Genomic DNA, 16423 nt, shown 5'->3' with positions numbered 1-16423 from the left:
TTGTTGTTTTGCAGCAGTAGTACATTGCAATACATAATAATAAAATCATAACTTACAATTAGAAATATATATAAACAATTAAATTAAATAAGTATTACAAAAATAGAGGGAAATAAAAGAAAAACAATATGGTGAGGTAGTATACATGGGTTCATTGTCCATTCAGAAATCTGATAGTGGAGGGGAAGAAGCTGTTCTTGAAATATTGAGTGTGTGTCTTCAGGCTTCTGTTCTTCCTCCTGGACAGCAGCAATGAGAAGAGGGTGTGTCCTGGTGATGGGCGCCCTTTTTGAGGCACTGGGGCTTTTGAAGATGACTCTGGTATTGGGGAGGCTAATATCCAAGATGGAGCAGGTTGAGTTTACAACTTACTGCATCTTTTTCTGATCCTGTACAGTGGTGATGCCACCAGTTAGAATGCTCTTCATGGTATATCTGTAGAAATTTGCTGAAGTCTTTGGTGGCATACTAAGTCACCTCAGACTCCTAATGAAATTGATCTGTTGTCGTGCCTTCTTTGTAATTGCATCAATATGTTAAGCCCAGGATAGATCTTCAGAGATACTGACATCCAGGAACTTGCAACTGCTCACCCTTCCCACTGCTGAACCCTCAGTGAGAACTGATGTGTGTTCCCTCGACTTCCCCTTTCTGAAGGCCATGGTCAATTCCTTGGTCTTAATGGTGCTGAGAGCAAGGTTGTTGTTGTAACACCACTCAACCAGCTGATCTATCTCGCTCCTGTACACCTCCTCATCACCGTCTGAAACTCTGCCAACAATAGTTGTGTCACCAGCAAATTCGTAGATGGTGTTTGAGCTTGCTTAGCCACACGCTCCTGGATGTGGACAGAGCAGAGCGCTGGGCTAAACAGGCATCCTAGAAGTGTGCCAATGTTTACTGTCAGTGAGGAGGAGGTGCTATTTGCTATATAAAGCAGTCAAAGATCCAGTTGCAGAGGGAGATACAGAGGCCCAGGCTTTGGATCCCGTTGACTAGAACTGGGGGCATGATTGTGTTGAACACTGAGCCGTATTGTCCAGGTGATCCAAGGGCAAGCTGAGTGGAGAAAGAATCCACCGTAAACCTATTGTGGTGATAGGCAAATTACAGCAGGTCCAGGTGCTCGCTTAGGCAGGAATTGATTCCGGCCTTGACAGCCTCTCACAGCATTTCATCACAGTGGATGTGAGTGCAACCGGATGATAGTCATTGAGGCAGCTCACTCTGCCCTTCCTCAGTATTGGTACGATCGTTGTCCTTTTGAAGCAGGTGAGGACCTCTGACTACATCCACGAGAGACTGAGGATGTCCTTGAACACTTGCTTCGGTTGGTTAATTCTTCACTTGGGTGTAGTTGGGCTGGAAGGGCCTGCTACCACTTTCCAACTCTAAACTAAAAAACAACACTTTTGCAGCATATCAAAGCAGTGAATAAATATTTGATGATGCTCAATGAAGATGTTAAGTGTTTTATTCACTGCTTTGATATGCTGCAAAAGAATTAACCCACTAACAAAGGAAAAGCACACGGTCATGGCGAGAATGTACAAACTTCTTACAGACAGCAACAGGAATTAAACCTGGCAGGGCACTGAAAACCTGTGCTAACCAACCGAAGCAAGTGTTCAAGGACATCCTCAGTCTCTCGTGGATGTAGTCGGAGGTCCTCACCTGCTTCAAAAGGACAACGATCATACCAATACTGAGGAAGGGCAGAGTGAGCTGCCTCAATGACTATCATCCGGTTGCACTCACATCCACTGTGATGAAATGCTGTGAGAGGCTGTCAAGGCCGGAATCAATTCCTGCTTAAGCGAGCACCTGGACCTGCTGTAATTTGCCTATCACCACAATAGGTTTACGGTGGATTCTTTCTCCACTCAGCTTGCCCTTGGATCACCTGGACAATACCAAAACTTACAGAATAAAACACTTAACATCTTCATTGAGCATCATCAAATATTTAGGCAGTTGAACATTGGTAGGACATTGGCTTTTAGCAGCAGTTTCATTGAGGAAGAAACATAAAAAAAAGACTGACAAGTTTTTTGGGATATTCTAGACTTTACAAGCTGAAAACACAGCCATCAGTGGTGAAGATATTAAATCTGAGAATTGTATGAGGTTAAGATTGGGACATGGGAGAATTAAGGGTGACCTCTTGGAAGTTTATAAAATTGTGAAGAATATAGATAAGTTGGAGAGTCATTGACTTATCCCCAGTGTTGGGCAGTCCACTACTGGAGGACACTGATATAAGAGGGGAGAGATTTTAAAAAAGATCTGAGAGGTAACGTCTTTACACAAGGCATAATGAGTACCTGGAATGAGTCATGTGGGGGCATACAATTGCAACATTTGTGGCACCTAGATAGGTAGCTGGAGGGTTACAGGCCTGGATGTGAGCAACTGGAACTAGCAGGGAGGATGCTCTAGTCAGCATGAGTCAGTGGGACTTTTTTCATGCTGTAGGAGTCTAAGTGTAGTTAACTTAGGATTGAGCATGGAAGAATGAGACAATAGAAGGATTTTAAAACAAGGACAAGAAGCTTAAAATGGAGGCATTGTTAGGTTGGGAGCAAACATAGGACAGTCAGTTTGTTGAGTGGTCACAACTTAATGAAAGGATGTTGAACGATGTAGAGTTTTAGATGAGAAATTAAACCCAGGCAGGGCACACACAATGGGTGGCTGAAACCTTCTGGGAAGTGTTATTGAAGAGAGAAAGCGGTACAAGTTCATATTTCCCAGAAAGTGGCAAAAGGATGACAAAGAAGTCTTGTGGCATTCTTGCCTTCATCAGCCAAGACACCAAGTACAAGAATTGGGACATCATGTTACAGTTGGACAAGAGATTGGTCAGCTAGACTTGGAGCACTGTGCACAGTTCCAGTTTCCATACTCTAGGGAGGACGTGCTTGAAGGGTGCAAGGAAGATGCACAGGATTTTGACTGGATTGGATGGCTTGAGTTATTAGAAAAGATTGGATGGACCAGAGAGCAAAAAAGGCAGAGAGATTTCAAAATAAAGGTGTATAAAATTATGAGTGGCATAGATGGGGTAGCCAGATCCTTTTTCCCAAGATCATCATCATCATTATGTTCCATGCTGTATAACGTGGGCGATCATAGTCTTGTGACCATGATTGTTCTTGGCAATTCTTCTACAGAAGTGGTTTGCCATTGCTTTCTTCTGGGCAGTGCCTTTACATGACAGGTGACCCCCACCGTTATCAACAGTCTTCGGAGATTGTCTGACTGGCGCCAGTGGTCACATAACCAGGACTAGTGATGTTCATCAGCTGCTTGTACGACCATCCACCACCTGCTCCCATGGCTTCATCTGACCCTGATCGGGGGAGCAGGTGCTGCCCAAGGGTGACCTGCAGGCTAGCAGAGGGAAGGAGTGACTTTCACCCCCTTTGATAGAGATGTGTCTCCAACTAGCCACCTATTTCCCAGGGTAGGGTTGTCTAAAACTAGAGGGCACAGGTCTAAAGCGAGAGGGTGGAGACTAAAAGGGGAGCTGAAGGTTAAGCTTTTAACTCAAAGTACAGTTGGTTCCAAAAATGAGCTGCCAGAGGAGGTGGTGGAAGAAGGAACAATAGCAAAATTTAAAAGGTATCTGAAGAGGTACTTGAATGAGCAGGGCATAGAGGGAGCTGGAACAATGAAGCCAAGAGGGAGTAGTTATAGAGAGGCATGACAGTTGACATTGATACAGTAGGTGGAAGGGCCTGTTTTTACACTGTATCTCTCTATGACCTGAAGTTTATAGAGAACGATTAAGCAGCTTACCAGGAGTTCATCGAAATGAATCAAATCTGGCTGAGGAAGCTAGAAGAATAGCAATCAAATCTACTTAATGTTAAAGAAGTCCATGAGTTCCTTGTTATGTTGTTGGAGCACAAAAGGCAAACTCATGCAAAGCCATAGTGGGTACCCAAAGTGAAAATAACAGCTTAGAATTTAATACTCCAGAGGATAAACTCAAAATCATCCGCTAAAATATACTAAGTTTAAAACTCCAAAGTCAACTATTCAGCCAAATAGATATAAGAATTCTAATATCATCTGTCCAACCTTTTCCCCTTAGAGTTCAACTATCCATGCAATAACTGATGCTTTACTCCAGTTTTCTTATTTTGTATTTTTTAAACTTCAGAAACATTTTGCTTCAGTTGAGCCTTTCTCATACTTTCATATAATTTACGGCATGAAAATAAACCATACCAATTAGGCCATAAGAATGTAAGGTATATGAGCCAAAGTAGGCCATTTGGCCCATTGAATCTGCTCTAACCTTTCCTCATTTTTCTTCTCAGCCCTCATTTCCTGCTTTCTCCCTTTATCCCTTCATGTTCTGGCTAACCAATCTCTGCCTTAAATATACTCAATGAGTTGGCCTCCACAGGTTCACCACTCTCCGGTTAAAGAAATTCCTTCTCATCTCCATTCTAAAAGGGTGCCCCTCTATTTTGAGGATGAAAGCAGCATCCAGAGACACAAGAGACCACAGATGGTGGAATCAGCAGCGAAAGGTAATGTCACTGCAGTTTGCCTTGTTACATACCCTGTGGGTATCTTGTGACTGTCTTATGACCATGATGTAATTGAGTACCTGGTGAGCGTGATGTAATGGTCTTGTGATGGTGGGGTGATGTAATTTCCCGCCAGTGTGAAGTCACATGTAATTTTCGAGCCAGTGAGAGGTCATGTGATGGCCTGTTTCAACAAGTATAAAGGGGGAAAGCCTAGCTGTGACACTGGTCAGTTTGTTGCTTAATTCGTCAGTGACTTCGTTATGCTGCGTATTCGTCTCATGACGCAGTTTTGTTTTAAAGTGGAATTTTACTTTCTGTCTTAAGTCTCAAAAGTTATTGCCAGCAGTTTTCGCCACAACGCTGCCAGTTTTGATTCCTACCTTTGCAGTCCAGTGGGAGAGTGAAGATTTATGGAAGTATGGAAACCCAAAGGATTGAGTAAAGTTGGTGTTGTCATCAGTAATACAGGGTCGACTTTATTGAATCCTCATTCAGAAGGTGGTAACCTGCATCCGAGATAGCTTCTGCATTGTGAAAGCAGAAAGAGCTGGACGCAGCATTTCGCCAAGGAGAAGGTAAGTGCCTTTAAGCCGTTTTTAATTTCCTTTGTCGTAAATCCTTCATGCAAGACATATTTCGGCTGGGATCAGCAATAAAGCCATGCTGTTGTGGAATTCGTTACTTCAGGAAAGTCTCTCCTAATTGACTGTGTAAATCATTTAGACTTTTGCAATTACTACATTTAAGAACTGTGTTCGCATGTATCGCTTTAAGAACCGTTCGAGTTGCCATAGAGCCATTAACTTCCGGTTAAGTTAGTCGCTTGTTTACTTTTTGTTTTTTATTGAGCAGTGTTTAATAAATGTTTTATTTGTTTATAGAAAAACCTGTCTCAATTCTATATCGATTGCTGCTGTATCATAACAGACTGCACAGTATTGGCCACACTGGTCTTAAACAATCCCTCATTTGTTGCTGTGTTAAAATCACTGTGAGTACTCCTCCACGAAGGTGAGCATCATGATTAGCTGAAGGGTATCTATAAGTTTTGTCATTTGTCAATGATTACCACATCCCCAACAACCCAATAGAATTCACACGAGAAATGTGCTAAGTATACTTACTGCTGTTCGACTGTCTGAAGCTTTGTCCAAAGTACCTGAAAAATAGAGTCATATGGTAATACATAAAATTACTTCCGTTTCCTTTTCTGAATCATTCCATGTCAATATTGCCATACTTTGTTTCCAACCTGGTTATGTATGCATATTATTTCCAAAAGCAGATTTCAGCCCTGTCCATCAAGCTGTTTAAATTCAGGAGGCTTAGCTGGTGTTCTGCCTTTCTGGATATTGGGGCAGGACTTGGAATATGCAAATTAAGTTAGATGATGCTATTAATAATGTTGCAACGTTTAATCCAGACTGAGCAGGAATATCGATATGGGCTCTCACGAGATGATAGGATACTGAGCCTTTGGGAGAGGTTTGTAAAAATAACTTATTCAAGATGAGTTTCTTGTATTAACTTCCTTTCAAGACAATGATGGATGCAGGAGTTTTCCTCTGTGTTCTCAATGTGATGTCTTTCTATACCATAAGACACTGGACCTCAACACTGAACAAATCACTGAGCACAACCTATGGACTCACTTTTAAGGACCCTATAACTTATGTTCTCACTGTTATTTATCTATATATCCATCAACAGTGGCACACTCGGCCTCTTTGGGTCCAAACAAAGGTGTAATTGGTTGTCCTTAGCGCAATCGCAAGGCACTGTTGGACATTGAGAACATCAAGTGCTGCAGGTTCTGGTTACCGAATTATAGGAAAGATGTCAACAAAATAGAGAGAGTACAGAGGAGATTTACAAGAATGTTACCTGGGTTTCAGCACCTAAGTTACAGAGAAAGGTTGAACAAGTTAGGTCTTTATTCTTTGGAGCGTAGTAAGTTGAGGGGGGACTCGATACAGGTATTTAAAATTATGAGTGGGATAGATAGAGTTGACGTGGATAGGCTTTTTCCTTTGAGAGTAGGGGAGATTTAAGCAAGAGGACATGAGTTGAGGGTTAGGGGGCAAAAGTTCAGAGATAACACAAGGGGCAACTTCTTTACTCAGAGAGTGGTAGCTGTGTGGAATGAGCTTCCAGTAGAAGTGGTAGAGGCAGGTTCAATATTGTCATTTAAAGTAAAATTGGATAGGTATATGGACAGGGAAGGGATGGAGGGTTATGGGCTGAGTGCAGGTCAGTGGGACTAGGTGAGAATAAGCGTTTGGCACGGACTAGAAGGGGCGAGATGGCCTGTTTCCATGCTGTAATTGTTATATGGTTATATGGTCTGTCCCAGTGGTGATTTGCATGATGGCATTGGAGCTACATTTCTTGCACACAGTGCTGCTGGCAGCTACAACCAGGGAGAAAGGCACCAGGGAGAAAGGCAGTGCATGGTCCAACAAATGATGCAAATGCTTTTCTTGGACAATTTTCCTTTTTTTTCTTAGCTATCATAACGGTATGTGATGTGTGTGACTGTTGGTACTGTGTTTTGTACCTTGGCCCTGATAGAACACAGATTTATTTGGCTGTATTCATGTGTATGGTTGAATGACAATTAAACTTGAACAAAGCTACGATTGACTGATTGATTTATTGTTGTTTCTTTTGTATTTGCACAGTTGGCCAACTTTTGCACATAAGCTGCTTGTCAAGTCTTTATTTGTGCATAGTATTTCATTGATTCTGTTGTATTTCTTTGCTCTAATGTGAACGCATGCAAGAAAAGAAAAATCAGGGTAGTATATGGTGACATGTACGTAGTTTGATAATAAATATACTTTGACCATTGAACAGCCCGGGAGTATTAAAAGGGAGACAATGGTAACCTAATTTCCACATCTGAAGCATCACCAATGACAAATATCCCATTTAATAGAAGCCCTTCCTTACTACAAAATAGACCACTGTCCCTTCATTGTCATTTAGTCTAAACCTTGAAATTCCCTACCAAACACTGTTGTAAGAATAACTTCATTAGAAGAACCACAACATATCCATGTGCTGGCTCACATCACCCTCTTAAGGGCAATGAGGCATAAGTGATAACAACTAACCTTCTCAGTAATCCCTACACTACATGAATTTTAAAAGAAGGATTTATTTTCAGTGACCATTTGTTGGGTGTCTTAAAAGATTTCTTCACACCACTGCCCCAAACAGTTGTTTCCATAGCTGAGAATGTTTTTCGTTTTAAACAATAAAGTTTGTTTGTGGAGCATAAAGTTTATTTGCTGGGAAGTGCATTAGATTTATTATTCTCTCAGTCTGATGTTGACCAAATCAAGTTGCCGATGCCTAGTCGTTCTACTGATAAGATGCTCCCAGTTACATTAACACCGGAGTTAAAGGGTTGCTTGGAGGTTCTGTAAATGTATCAGTCACTCTTCCAGACTCTCATGTGGAGATCAGTCCAATAATTTCCAAATATGAACTGACATAAGATCACCTGCATGTTTATGACCTAGAAAGACATTCCCTGTAGACATTCCCATCAGATTTTCCCTGTAATCCATACTCAACAACTTTCCTCAGACTTTACTGTAACAATTATACCAAGAGGTTTGGTGGAATTTACAGTGACCAAACAACCAACCCACCTGATGTCTTTGGGATGCAGATGAAAGCAGAACACCTGGGAGAAACCCATGCTGTCACAAGGAAAAGTTGCAAAGTCCACAGAGACAGCATGGGGAGGACAGGACTGAACCTGGGTCACTGGGGACTGAGGAGGCAGCTGCACATTCCATGATGCTCATCTCGTAATATTTTAATAGGCATGAATGAACATGTTCAGGAGTGAAAAATAGAAACAGCCCTCCCAACTACAAATGAAAAAAGGCTGCCAAATGAGTTACCAAATTTATCTTCATTTGTTGTGGCTTCATTAAAGTAGTATATCTGTTTTCTCAGTTGAGACACTTTTAGATCCTAAATGGTTTTTGCTCATTAATCCTCATTAATTAATGAATTGGTAACAATAATTAAGGACCTTTTTTAAGGAAGTGGTTTTGCTAGGAATTTCAGCTGGCTTCTGAACTGGAGAGAAACAACGGAAGGCCAAGCAGATGTTTTTTGCTCCAGATGTAGTACAGCAATGTCTGCTTTGTACAGGTGCCCTAACAGTGAAGCTTTAGACCAGGTCTGCCACCATTGCAGAGGAAGGGGAGTTGGTTGCTGGCTGCAGGTTAGGGGTGGGCTGCAGACAGAATTGAATAGAGAAGATTGGTTCAGTGTGATTGGACAGAGGACCAGGCTGGGGCCCAGAGCTGAAGAGAGGAAGAGCATTTGACAACAATGGGGAAATTAGACAGGTAGAATTGGGGTCAGGCAGAAAAGTGGAAGGGAAACAGTGCGAGGTGGAAAGTCAATCAAAATCTCTAATGACATTAAGAGTTGAAGGATTGAAGTGTTCAATAAAAGAAACACTTAGAAAGATCTGTCAAAAAAGTCCCAAGGTCTACAAGTTAAAAGCAAATTACTGAGTATGTTGGAAATCTGAAATGCTTGAATGTGACATAGCACTGTGGAGAGATGGAGATACCGTTCCATGTCATGACCTTTCATCAGTTTTGGAAAAACACAACAGAATATGCAGATGCTGGAAATCTTGAGCAACACTCAGAAAATGTGGAAGGAACTCAGCAGGTCAGGCAGCAACAATGGAGGGGAATAAGGAGCTGACATTTCAAATTGACGCCCGTCATCAACATTGGGAAGGAAGGGATTAGAATCCTGTATAATAAGGTTGGGGGGGGGGGGGGGGTAAGGAGTTCAGGCTGACAGGTTGCCAGCTAAGAGGGAAGGTAGGTGGGAGAGGAAAGGGGAGAAGGGTAATTGTAATTTTGAGCAGAGATTCTCTTTGATTAATGAATTGGTACAATAATTAAAGATCTTATTTTAAGGAAAAAGAATGTCTTGTTCCTTGGTTACATGTATAAATGAAGCATTCTCGAAAACACATTCAAAAATTATTAAAATTTATCTTTTAATAAGACAATTGAAAAGTAACATAATTCCTGAATAGTTTTGTCATTGTTATTAATTAAATTCCTCTCCTCGCCTTGGGCAGCAACCTTGGCATTTGTCTGTTTTTCACTTGGCTGATTTGCTAGCTCGCGCTTAACCCAGCACGGATGGAAAGTGTACAAGGAGCCAGCCAGATTCGAACCCGGGATCTCTTGCCTCGAAGTGCCACTACACTGCCGGCTGGCTATGGGCATTGCATTTCATATATAACATAAAAAATGCGATCGTGGAATTGAAAGCTTTGGTGCATATGCATTAAAAAATCAAGGAAAATAAAATAAACGCACTTTACTCTCAGTGAGATTTTTGGTGCTGCACTAACGATGACAAATATTTTATATCTGGTTTCTATTTGGTTGTTTTGACAGCTTTGTGAATAGCACTAATTTCACCAGTAGGCCACCAATGTGTACACCCAGTCTGTAAGGATTTCAAAACATATCCTTCAATGTTGTGTATTCTTGGAAACGTCCAGCTGGCGCCAAGCCGCCATGGGACGTTTCCTGTGAAAATATCTCACTGTTGTCTGGTTGCAAAAAAAACATTTACTGCTTCCTTTGGCAGAAAAAATAACCGTCATGTATCTTTTTTGTTCTGTGTGGGGTTTAAAGAATCGACGGGTGGCACTGCATGCCCTATGTGAACAAAATTTTTGTATGTGCCATCTTGGGCAGCATGCCATAGTTTCACCACCCCTAAGTTCCTTGAGTGGAACTTGTGACATCCTGCCATTTCTTTCTCCTGTCAGATTTCTAGCTCATCAAACGGTTACTGGCTTACCTACTGGCCCTGGTGGTCCAGGAGGTCCTGGCTGGCCAGGTGGACCTGGCGGTCCAGGAACTGACAACACTGCTGTCCCCGGTATTCCAGGGATTCCAGGGATTCCCGGAGGCCCTGGAGGACCCGGCGGCCCCTGTGGACCAGGTGGACCCATTTTCTTGCCTGCAATGTAATGGAGAGAGTTGGTATAGGAATTTGGTAATGAGAAAGAGTGAGAAGTTTGTCTTGCATACTGTTCACACAGATCAAATGATTACAAGGTGCTTTGAGGTAGAAAAAGGTAAAATAAAGTGTAAATGCTACTGAATAAATTGCAATGCAGGTAAACAGGTATGATAAAACAAGGTACATTGTGAGGTCAAAAGTTCATCTTTTCTTACAAGACATCAGTTCAAGAGTCTGACAACTGGGATAGAAGCTGTCCTTGAGCTGGGTGGTAAGTGCTTTCATGATTTTGTATATTCTACCCGATAGGAGAAGACAGAGCCTCCGCAGTGGGTGGATTCTTTGATGAATAACAAGTACAGGGTTCGCATTAGCAAGAGATGTCTTGAGCTACTGAGCTGAATTTGAAAGACATCAGTGATCCAGATTCTCTGGAAAAACAACATCACATTGACAAGCAACTGATTTTTATGGTAAATGCTTCAAATCAGAGTGTGAAGCATCTTACAGGGTATTTTGGCAGTGGCATAAAGAAGTGCTGGAGTTGCACAGATCCACAAATACATAATAAAAATTTCGTGCCTATTGATTTTATCTTGTTATTTTGTCAAGCTGATGGAAAATAGTGCCAAGTTTAAGTTATTCTGGCCCCAAGCTGGTTACATCATTAAATCCCAATTGAATTGAGACGAATGTTACACACCACATTCCACATCTATACCTCCCATGAGAAAACACTATTAACAGTCAAGAGATGAGAGGAAGCCGAATTTACTTAAGACCCCAGTTTTTCACCAACTTCAGAAAAATCAAATGAGAGATATCCGAAAGCTACAGGCACTTGTGGGACATCTGCAAATTGCTGCTTCAGTTGGCCACAGCAGCAGAGTTCCTCAAGGGAAAATGGGTCTGTAGGGTAATATGAACATTTATTCTTAAATGATCACATCCAAGTCTAGTTGACCCTCGCTTTCTCTTTCTCTGAAAACAATCAGTTTAAAACTTGCTTCCTCATCCAAGTGTTCAGTTACCCACAGCTGATGGCCCCTCCCCTCTTGCCCCTGTAAACCATCGGGGATGCATATCTGTATAATGTAACACTATATGATTTAATTTCTACAGGAGTCAGGAGCAAGAGTCAGAGCAGGAACCTATAAAAAGGTAAATTTTATTGATTAGTTAATTGGAGGGCACTTCAAGCAGCTTGGTAGCCTAGCGGTTAGCATAACACTGCTACAGAGGCAGATCAGGATTTAATAAGGAGTTTGGATGTTCTCCCTGTGACCACATGAGTTTCCTCCAGGTGCTCTGGTTTCCTCCCACACTCCGAAGAGCTAGAGTTAGGGTTAGTGAGTTGTAGGCATGCTATGTAGTGTGGCGACAATTTCGGGCTGCCCAGCCCAACCCTCGCAGAATTGATTTGATGCAAACAGTGCACTTCAATGAACACATGACAAGCAAAGCTAACTAAGTTTTAAAGTAAGGTTAAGTGAAGCAGCCAATCTCAAAATGGTCTGTTAAGAGTGGGGAACTGATTCTTTAGCAGCAGGAGGCTGCGAAGAGAGATCGATCAGATCTGGTAAGTTTTGCTTTTCACTTTTAGAATAAATGCAGTGAAGACAGTGTGTTCCTCCTGTATGACGTAGGAGTACAGGGATATTCCCTGATGACTATATCAGCTCAGTAACTACGTAAGGAATTGGAGCTGATGGTGGATGTACTGAGTACCATACAGGATGCTGAGAATATTACAGATCAGAGTTTCAGTAAATGGTTATTCCTGAGGTGCAAGCATTAGGGAGCGACTGCCAGCAGAGGCAAGGGGAACAGATAGACAGAGCAAGTATTATTGCTATTACAATGCCAGAGGCCCGGTTTCAATTCCTGCCACAGTCTTTAAGGAGTTCAAATATTTTCCCCGTGACTGTGTGGGTTTCCTCCGGGTGCTCTCATTTCCTCCCAGCTCTTAAAGACATATGGGTTAATTGGATGGCACAAGCTCATTGGGCCAGATGTTGTGTCAATTACAGAGGCCTGTTCAAGAAAGGCACAGGAATGGCTGCTCAAAGTGCCAGGGTTTGAGAAGAGATAGGGAGGGATAAAAGAGAGGAAGGGGCTGCATGACAAGCAAGGGAACAATATCACAGCTACAGTTAGAGGGGAAGAAATTAAGGCTCATTGACTGAACTGATGTGGGAAGAACTCAAAAGAAGAAAGATCCAATCACTATGATGGTTTACACAGCAGATCCCCAAATCCCCATAGGTACAGAAGGGTACAGGCAGATTATGGGAAGCAGCAAAACCAACATGGTTATCATGATGAGTGACTTCAACTCCCCCAACATGGACTGTGAACTCCGTAGTGCAAAAGGTTTAGGTGGGTAAGAATGAGTTATATGTGCTTAAGGGGGTTTCTCAAAGCAGTATTGATAGTTCAGTTAGAGGGGTGGTGAGTGAGCTAGCCATCTGGGTTAGTAAATGGACACGAGTAGTTTAGAGGGTTATGGGCCAAACACAGGCAGACAGGACCAGCTTGCTGGGCAACACAGCTGGCAGAGAAGAGTTGGGCCAAAGGCCTGTTTCCTGCTATATGACTCAATATTGTATCGGTATATTACAACATTCTACATTCTGTTAATGTTTTCTTTTTGTACTTATATATAGAATGGTTTGTGTGGAATGTATGTAAACAAAAAGCTTTTCACTCCATCTTAGTACATGTGACAATAACAACCAAATAATAATTAACAGTAATAATAAAGTAAAACTGGACTCTGTATAAATTCAATCTGATATTTGCAAGCAGACCGGGCCAAGCACTGAAGAAATGCCGTTGAACTGTAATGTCAGTTCTCCCTACAGATACCATCCTACCTGCCGAATCTTTCCAGGGCTTTTGATTTGATTTTACTTCAGAGTTCTGGCTTCTGGAGTATTTTAGTTGTGTCCCAGACCCTATGCTAGGTGATGTAGTATTTACAGACTGGAGGATTTTGGGTTGGAGTCATCTTCAGTAAAAGATATCGGAACACTGATTTCTCACCCACAACCCTCACTAGAAATAATGCCCAAGACTGTTGAGCGAGAACATAGATAATGTTGGGTTAAAAATTAACCATGACCATACAGTCTCGTTTATTTCCGCTGCCTTGGCTCACACATAAAGAATCTATTGTCCAAGGGCACAACATGAGTCAGTACCCTCAGGAACTGGAAGAGATGATTTGTGTAAAAACTATTCATAATTGGATTCAGAAACTGTGGGAGCTTAATAATTGCATTATTTATTTTAATTGCAGATGGGAGTGGAAGTATTCCCAGCTCATAAGCATGAAAATCTCCACTGGAAACCTGCAGCACTGAGAGATAATATCATTATCAATTGTGAAGGATTCTGGTATATGTTTTTGGCATATTTTTATTAGTGTAAAATGCAAATTTAAGCAATTTTGCAAAGATGAACACACACATTATTAGGGAAATATATTCTGCATTTTCACGGATTATGTTAGGATTCCTCTCCTGGCTCCTTTCTGAAGCCCTTTACCTGTGAACTATTGGGAAAAGCCTGCTTTAATCTACACCATTGTTTTCATTTATAATTTAATGGCTTCTGTGACATTGCCTCACATCTGCATCATTCTGGCAAAAAAAGCCTCAAAATCTACATATTTTTACTTCCTTGCTCAGTTACCTCTTCGTAACCTTGTAATATGTGTTTTCCCTGCAGACTGTAACTCAGGATACACTGAGAAGTATTAGGATTTTAAGATACAAATCATCCTCCCAGCCTGTAAACAGCTCCAGAGAGTTATGTAATTAACCTCCTTTATTATCCTGCAAATATTACCCCTTCAAGTAATTATCCATTTCCACTTTGGAAATTATTTATGAATTTGTATTCCTCACCTGCTCAAACAATTAATAATTCGCTGCATATATTTTTAAAAAAACGTGTGATTTACAATTGTTAGGACAAATACCTTAAATCCCTGGTTACTGACCACTGGAAACAATTCCTGACTTATTCCTGTCAAAACCTGTCATGAGCTTGAACATCTTTGCTGGAGTGCTCCTGAACTTTCTGTTTGAAGAATAGCTTGCTCCTAGTAACCAAATTTTATGTTTCAGTAGACCACTGAATTCTGTACCACCCCCTGGAGCTGAATCTGATTTCTTCGCACGTTTTAATTGAAGCAGATATCCCTTTGGCAGGACAGGTGGGTGTGAGCCAAAAGCATAGCTTGAATTTTGATGATTCCTTTGATGGCAACAATAACAGTTTCCATTTCTGAATTGTAATCCAAGGTAAATAGAGGGGAATACAGATTTTAGTTTCAAACTTCCAAACTCCGTGCCAAATTTGTCAAAAGATAACCATTTTCATCCTACCTTTCCCTTTGCTTTTGCTTTTACCTAGAAAAGAAAACAAATCAAATCAGAAAGAGAAGTTCTGATTAACAGACATCTTTATTGCAGTTCCAACATGTTTAGATATTTAATACATGGAAAAAATGTGTTATCAGTTCATTGATTTTTGTAAAAATCACAGTTGCTGTTATGAAACCCTAAATGTTCCACTGGCAGTGAATAGATATTAATTGCATGTTGCAAAGATCACCAAACAGCTTTATCCCTTTATCCCTCCCCCCACTTCTTATCCCCCCTCGACCATTCAATGTTACTTCTCTCCTGATGAGGGGTTTCGGCCCAAAACGTCATTATTACCTCCTCCCATAGATGCTGTCTGGCCTGCTGAGTTCTGCCAGCATTTCGTGTTTTCTGTTTTTCATTTATTTCCAGCATCTGCAGATTCACTCGTGTTGCTCATGAAAGACAGCTGTTTTCCCTCTGGGTAATTGTAAATCAAAGATATGAGGAGGCAAACACTGCCAAAGAGTTATTCTCGTGTTTTACAGCTGCACACATGGAATTGGTGAAAGATAGTGCTTCTCCCCTCATTTACTCTTCAGCTGAAGGTAGTTGAGTCCGAGGACCACCACATTTGTCATTGTTTTATGGTGAACCTGTGGAATTCATTGCCACAGGCGGCTGTGGAGATCAAGACATTGGGTATATATAATGGAGGTTAATAGGTTCTTGACTGCTAAGGCATGTCAAAGACTGTGGGGAGGGAATGAGAGAGAAAATAATTTAGCCGTGAAGGAATAGCAGTGGAGATGTGAAGGGCAGAATAACCTAATTCTGCTCCTCTATCTTATGGTCTTATTGTTGTAGCATTCCCCTCCGCACTTGACTGTCTCACTCACTCACACACCAGCCACCCGTCCAGCTTCCATTCCACCAAGCAAACACCAGACTGCAGCAGTGACGGGAGCACCACAGGGCTCGAAGAGGCAGGTATTAGTATTCCATTCCGAGAAGATGTGCAGATCATAAAGGGTACCAAACAGCTCAGAATTCCATGCTGAGACCCCCGTCAAATGAAAACATGCCAACAGAGGGTTCGATATGAAAATCTGGAACCTCAATGGGAAAGACTACTTCTAGAAATCTCAGGGAGAATGTTAGAAAAATACATTAAAGGTTGTTTAAGACAGTAAGACCAGTGGAATTCATATAAAAATTCTGCACTTATTAAGGTTCTGTTTACATTTCGTAGTCATTTAATCCCTTGGTTATTAGCCCAAAAGGACAAAAAATTCAATCTGTATACATTGATTAAGGCGGAAGTAATTGAGCTAATTGTGAGAACGGCATTATATAAATTTAGTTTAAAGGACCAGAAATCACTGTCTCCTGCGGTTTAAGGGAATGTTTCTCAAAAGAAAAATTAAAACAAGAAGTCACTGAACCTCTTAGCCATCTGTGAACTTCGTC

The 16423-nt window shown here is 41.4% G+C and overlaps 1 protein-coding gene across 1 annotated transcript in view; it reads right to left on the bottom strand.

Moving 5' to 3' along the window:
* Positions 1 to 16423, bottom strand: part of eda (ectodysplasin A) — a 250529-nt gene that overhangs the window by 45831 nt on the left and 188275 nt on the right. The window contains exons 3-5 of the mRNA XM_059976828.1: positions 14975 to 14998; positions 10416 to 10577; positions 5672 to 5706 (exon numbers count right to left, since the gene is read on the bottom strand). Coding sequence (XP_059832811.1) covers positions 5672 to 5706; positions 10416 to 10577; positions 14975 to 14998 — 221 coding nt within the window. The remainder of the gene's footprint in view (positions 1 to 5671; positions 5707 to 10415; positions 10578 to 14974; positions 14999 to 16423) is intronic.

This window comes from Hypanus sabinus, chromosome 8, assembly GCF_030144855.1.
Source record: "Hypanus sabinus isolate sHypSab1 chromosome 8, sHypSab1.hap1, whole genome shotgun sequence".
NCBI classification, from domain to species: Eukaryota; Metazoa; Chordata; class Chondrichthyes; order Myliobatiformes; family Dasyatidae; genus Hypanus; species Hypanus sabinus.
Note: the sequence above shows the minus strand (reverse complement) of the source record. Positions and strands in the feature narration are given on the sequence as shown.